This window comes from Populus euphratica, unplaced genomic scaffold, assembly GCF_000495115.2.
Source record: "Populus euphratica unplaced genomic scaffold, PopEup_1.0 scaffold111.1, whole genome shotgun sequence".
Classification (NCBI taxonomy): Eukaryota; Viridiplantae; Streptophyta; class Magnoliopsida; order Malpighiales; family Salicaceae; genus Populus; species Populus euphratica.
In genome coordinates, this window is record NW_011499877.1 from 373,645 (window position 1) to 380,289 (window position 6,645).

Consider the following 6,645-nt stretch of genomic DNA (forward strand, 5'->3'; position numbering starts at 1 on the left):
CGTAATATATTTCCAAATAATATTTTTTCCTAACACCTTCCTCTGCATCTATGATTTTTCATCGCAGTCGGGTGCCAATTCTATTAATTATTTTATCACCTTTTTAATAAATGAACTCCACCATCTTGTCTTTTGTCACCGACATGTATAAATGATTGTACAACATAGTCTCACAATTCATGTGGTTGTCATGTATAATCATAGTCTCACAATTCATGTGGTTGTCATTCTTCAATGAATAATATCATTTTTCTTTTTATTTTAGTCTCTCAACCTTTATTTTTTACAATTTCATTGTTCCATATAATTGTGATATATTTCTTTTCTTTACATGTTTTTTTCAACCTAAAAGACAAACCGATCTCTTCAAGGTGCGCTCGTCATTTTTGACTCTCCGCTTTGCAGACTTGCAGCATTAACCAATCTCAAACATCTTGGTACACAAGGGTTTCTTAAGCTTAACTTTCATCTAATTTGTGAGTCCATCCAATCGGAATAGGAAGATCACCATTTTGCTCAATTGCCGAAGGAAAACCTTGATATTGGTTAAGTTCTCCATTATAAAATAAAGTTTCGACAACCAATAAAAAATTCTTAAGTATATCTAAATAGAAAAAAGATTTTGAAAATAATGATCACACGTTACGCAATTTTTTGTGTTTTTATTAACAAAACATATCCATTAAACTACATAAAGCTTTTTAAAAGAAATAATAATAATAATAACAATAATAGTAATAATAAACATTAGAATTACATGAATAAAATCAAACCGGTAAGTTAATTAATTAATAAATTAATTTTGCTAAATTGACATTTGAAAACTAATTCCAGTAAATAGATCTAATCTGCCACATTTGGACACTTTTATATTTGTCTCCCTTCTCCACACATGCTCTGAATCTTCCAACTAGTAAAATGTTTTACTCATTTTTTATTTATTTATCATTCATCATATTGAATCCAGCTAAAATATTGACGATTCAAGGCTGCTGATGACTTCGTTGCATTTTTCATGTAAAACACGATATGCCAATCAGGCAAATTGATTGTTGTTAAACGCTTTTGAAAAAGTCTTAACTATTTATTTACTTTCACATGGTGGAAGAATGTTCACGCATTTAGTTTTTTGGGTAACCTTAGATATTTTCCCAACCTGCTACTAATTTTCTTGATTTTGTTATTAATATTTTTATTAATTTAAGTATTCGGATTAATTTCTATATATTTCAATTAATTTTATAAATTTTAAATTTAATTAATTCTTCAAATAATAGAGGTTACCCGAGGAGGTAGAATTGATGACCATATATTACTTTTAATTTATTCATCCTATTATATTAGTAAGATAACATCAAGGAAATATACGTTCACATGCTTATAATTCATAGTGAACTAACCAAGCACGCAAGCATCTTGAATATAAACTCATGTCAATATCAATGGATGTTAAACGTTTGTAAATATTATTTCTAAACAATAATGTTGTTTTGTCTAGTATTCTCTCACCCGAGGAAATGAACCTGTATGCTGCACATTGCTTATAAATAAGAACTTGATTTTGCTGCAAAATTGTGCCCAAGTTGTCTAGTGAATATCAATATACATTCAATCGACAACTTTCCATTTCCTAGCTAGCAAAAGGTATTCTTCTTCTCCTTCTCCTTCTTCTTCTTCTTCTTGCCCTCTCAATTTCTTGACAACTGTAACTTATGCTTCATCTTTTTATGTTTGGTATCAAGAAATCGTTTACAATATTCTGTTGGATATACCAATTCAATCGAGTGCATTCCATTGAGAGTGAATTGTAAAATTTAATTTCTATATGTTATTATTCTTTTTATATTATCATTATTTTATGATTGAGTAGCGCTTCCTTAACATAAAAATGTTTTTTGTTTTCTTTTTTGATGTCGTGTAGGCATACAGGCATGAGTAATCTGTCACATGAAGGAGCTATTGAAGGATCGAAGAAGCTTCTTGATAAGTAATGTTCTTTTTAATCATTTTATGTTGGTTGAATTAAGTGTAAAAAGTGTTTATAATCCTCGAACAAAAATGGATTATAAGTCACAAAGGTAAAAAGTAATTGAAATTGATTTGTTCAAGGACTGGTTGATCAAATAAACTTGCGAAGGGATTAATTATAATTTAACCAAACGTTCAGGCAGCTAAGTTAATAAACACATGACTGCCAAAGTGTCATGTGTTCGTTTCACTTGAAAAATGAACCATAACCCTACTTGGTTTTGTTTGACACAAATATCTAATTAAATCTCCAATTTTGTTCAAAAACTGATGATTGTCAATGGATTAAAGGGCTAAACTTCTGCGAGGGTTATATATAATTATTATCTTGCTTGCAGTGAAAAGTATGACCAGTTGAACAAGGAGGTTGAGACAAAAATTGAGAAGCAGATTGGTGAGTTACAGGAGACAAGGCCCCATGACTGTGATCCAGTTGGAAGAATTCTGGATGGGTTTCATCGCTTCAAGACCACTAAATTTGAGTACGATAATGCAACTCAACCAAATGATCAATAGCTATATATATATGGTTTTATGATTATTAATTCCTTGGATATTTACTCTTGCAGCAAGTATCCAGAGTTGTACCGTGAACTTGCAGAAGGCCAGTCCCCCAAGGTAATATTTAATTTCTTGGTGTATAATCAATAATTAAATCAAACGATTTTTAAGATAATCCCATGATGCAGTTTCTGGTTTTCGCATGCTCTGATTCCCGGGTCAGCCCTTCTCATGTCCTGGACTTCCAACCTGGTGAAGCCTTCATGTTCCGCAACATTGCTAACCTGGTTCCTGCATTTAACCAGGTCTCAAGAACTGAATTCTGAAATCTTATTTATGAGTAGTTAATCTACGTTTATTCTCAATGATTCATGCATGTATTATGGAACTGATATGGTGGTCTGACACACAGTTGAGATACTCTGGAGTTGGAGCAGCTATTGAATATGCTGTGGCGAGTTTGGGGGTAAATTTACGTTCATCTTAAACTCTTGAACACTTCCCTTTTTTCTTTATACGTCAATTTTATTAGAGGAATTCCTGATTGCTAACTAAAAGAGAGTTTGACAGGTAGAAAATATCTTGGTCATTGGACATAGTCGCTGTGGTGGGATAGAGAGGCTTATGACTCACCCGGAGGACGGTTCGACTGCTTAGTATGGCATTCTCCTTGTTTTTTTTCCTTAAAGAAAATGAGTTATGTGGAGAAGTGATGATTAATGATGGAAAGTCAAATTAATTATTTCATGAATTTATGCGCAGTGACTTCGTAGATGATTGGGTCAAAATCGGTTTACCTGCCAAGGCCAAGGTCAAAGCTGAGTTTGGGCATCTTCCACTTCCTGAACAGATCCAGAAATGTGAAAAGGTAATTATTATTCAAAACTTTGTGATCAATCAGTAGCTGAAATGAAGCTGGTGATATTAATTAGTTTAGGCAACACTGTTATGCAGGAGGCTGTGAATTTATCACTGATAAACTTACAGACATACCCATATGTTCAAGAAAGGATGGCAGAGGGAGCTCTAGCACTGAGGGGTGGTTATTATGATTTTGTTAAAGGGTGTTTCCAGCTCTGGGAGGTCAAGTCCAGCGTTACGCCTGCTATCTCCACGTGTTGCGAATAGGTCAAGTCCATCGTTACGCCATCAAGATTCAAGATCCTCAAACACATAAAATCACAATATCTATGTTGTTTCCATCACCCTTTGATTTGCTTTAAGCATGTGGTGCTTGTTACTGTGTTTCCAATAATGGGAGCGTGTGTTGCATATTTGTCATCATGAATAATAATTTCAGAATGAATAAAAGCTGGGGAGCTCCTTGAAAGAATAGATGGTTTTGTCTCGTTATTTTCATTGCACTCAAAATTACTCTTGATGTTGTTAATTATCAAGGGGAATTGAAGGACTAAGGTGATTATATCGGTACGAGGCTCTACTTGATTTGGCATAATAAACATATTTTATATTTGAAGGACTTAAATAATCATATCAGTACGAGGCTCTACTTGATTTGGCATAATAAACATATTTGACATAATAAACATATTTTATATATGAAGGACTTAAATGATCATATTAGTACGAGGCTATGCCTGATTGGATAGAGTAAATATATTTTATATTATAACATATAAATTAAAATATTGTTTATGAAAAGATAATAATTACAATGAAAATCTAATCATAAAAAAATTAAGTTAAATTATTTATAATTTTTCTAATATTTAGAGAATCATTATTGTACTTAATCTTCAAATATAAATTAATCAATTGTTGAATTGATAATAAATTAATTTGTTTAATTAAATTTATTCCTATTTTATTTAGAATTGTGATTTATATTTGGATTAAATTATTAAGGAATTTAATAGGTCACATACATAAAAATCATTGGTTAAAAAGTAAAATTGGTTGATTAATCAAGTATGACTTAATTGCAAATAAATTTTAGAAATTAAGAACTAGAATATAATTAATAAAATGTGTCATACCCTCCTCGTGGATGCGCGATGTTGCGGTGACCTATCTCGGACTTGTTCTAGATGGTCTTTGGTTGGATAAGAGAGTCACCATATAGTATTATGATTACTAGGAACTTTAACTAATCTTTTCAAGATTCTAGGTAAGAGACTGGTTGTGTCGAGGGAATGTATTAGTACATTTAGTACGCCTTACCTAAAGTAAGCTGCATTGTTTTTTTCTCTTTCTTTGCTATGATGTGATAACATTTCTATTTTTATCAGCTTACTTTGGCAGGTTTGCTATGATGAACAAACTCTGGTTTTTTAAGTAAAAAACTTGATCTGAAATAGTAAAATGTCCTTAATTATCATAAAGGCTTGTTTCAGGATAACTTGAAATTTTTAGCTATCGAGTCATTCCAAATAATATTTTAGATAAAATTCTTTATAGTTTTTCGTTCATATATCACGAGTGAATGAGTTCTAATACTCCTAGTAAGATTTTAGATATTAAACTAGTACACATTTTTTCAATCTTTATATTAAAAGTGAGTAATAATAAATCATTATCCCTAATAATATTTTAAATATTAACCATTTTGTAGGTTTTTTTATCCTTATATTAAAAGTGAATAATATATTCTATTGTCAAAAATAAATTTTTAATGTTTTTATATAAGCTAAAATCCTTTGGAACATTACAAACTGCAACACCCTTTCTAAAACATGCCAAAGTATTTTATATAATTTTTTTTAAAATGCTCAAATAATTTAAAGTATTTTTGGCCATATGCAAGAAATATATATATATATATATATATATATATATATATATATATATATATATATATTTTACTTTTTTTGACAAAAATCTATTTATCTTTGTAATAAAACTATCAAAATAGGTTTATAGGGGTGTTTGCAAAAAAAAAAAAAAAAAACCCTTAAACCAAGAAAACTCTTTAGCATAAAGATTGCAAACCAAATAGGATCTTAACTCTTTGACTTGATTTTGACCTGACCAAGTTGATTCGACTCGGTTGACCCAAAATCTTTGGTTTGACTATAAATGGAATCAAAGACCTTGGTTTGAATGGAAAATAACTCAAAAACAAAACCAAAGAAAATAATGGATTAAACACCAAAAAACACAAAAACTCAAATTTTTTTGGATAAAACATATTAAAAAAAGAACATGAAAAACAAATGAAAAGCATTCAAAAAAATTCCAATAACATGAACATTAATCTAGACTAGATTTTATGAAATCAAAATCATAGAAAGGTACACAATTTGACCATAAAAAGGTTTCGATTTGAAACCGAAATTCTAAGATTAAAACATTGAAATATATGTTAAAAATACAAAATAACCCTAGATTATTAGCTAAAAATGTCATGCGAAGATGTAGATGCAAAGAAATGAAACAAAAAAAAGGTCAAAATCATATAAGTAAAGCAATGTCCTTGGCTGGTTGTGCAATGATGGTTTTGTAACAAATTCAAAAATAGTTTTTACAAAACCTAGAGGTCAATGTGAGGTTTTTTGGCCATGTAATCTTGAGAGGACAATTCTAAGCCCTTGATAAGGACCTTTTAAGAACTTTAAAGTGTGAACACATGAAAAAATAAGTGGTTTTTGAATAATGAGTATCACAATCATCAATGACTGAGTTATCTATTTTTGAAGCCTCGTCGAAGCAGCTCCAATGTCAAAGCAATTCTAATATCATTATCATTGATTATCATTTGAAATTGGTATAGTAGTTGCACACTTTTCATTTGGATCCATCCTTGCTCAATTTAAAAGCCTATAGATTCACATTCACTCATTGGAAGGTGTCAATTTGATTAGCCTAGAATCTGTCAATACAATGATCGTTGATTAGGGACAAGATGGTGAGTTCATTGAAGAAAATAGGACGTAAACATTTGATGAGAGCAACTGATCTTCATGTAAGAGGTGTTTCTTAGTCAAATAATGATAGTTACAACCCTTGAGATGGTTGGAGATGTCATATTTATTCATATAAAGATGCCTACTCGATCAACTAAACTAAAAAAAAAAGGTGAATAGTAGCCAAAGGACATGTCATTTAATCCCTTCATTAAATCTGAGTGACGCGTCATTTAGATTAAACCCTAAAAGT

At 30.6% G+C, this 6,645-nt stretch overlaps 1 protein-coding gene across 2 annotated transcripts; it reads left to right on the forward strand.

Moving 5' to 3' along the window:
* The first annotated feature begins 1,459 nt into the window (after positions 1 to 1,459).
* LOC105128546 (carbonic anhydrase 2-like) lies at positions 1,460 to 3,864 on the forward strand. 2 transcript variants are annotated; one of them, XM_011030266.1, is made up of 10 exons: positions 1,460 to 1,644; positions 1,922 to 1,987; positions 2,367 to 2,415; positions 2,446 to 2,510; positions 2,598 to 2,646; positions 2,718 to 2,834; positions 2,942 to 2,995; positions 3,100 to 3,185; positions 3,292 to 3,397; positions 3,484 to 3,864. In XM_011030266.1, exons 2-10 carry the CDS (start codon positions 1,932 to 1,934, stop codon positions 3,655 to 3,657), a joined length of 756 nt encoding a protein of 251 aa, XP_011028568.1. In that variant the 5' UTR covers positions 1,460 to 1,644; positions 1,922 to 1,931; the 3' UTR covers positions 3,658 to 3,864. The 2 variants fall into 2 exon arrangements, with proteins under 2 accessions (XP_011028568.1, XP_011028567.1); XM_011030265.1 differs by having other exon boundaries at positions 1,464 to 1,644; positions 2,367 to 2,510.
* Positions 3,865 to 6,645: the final 2,781 nt, after the last annotated feature.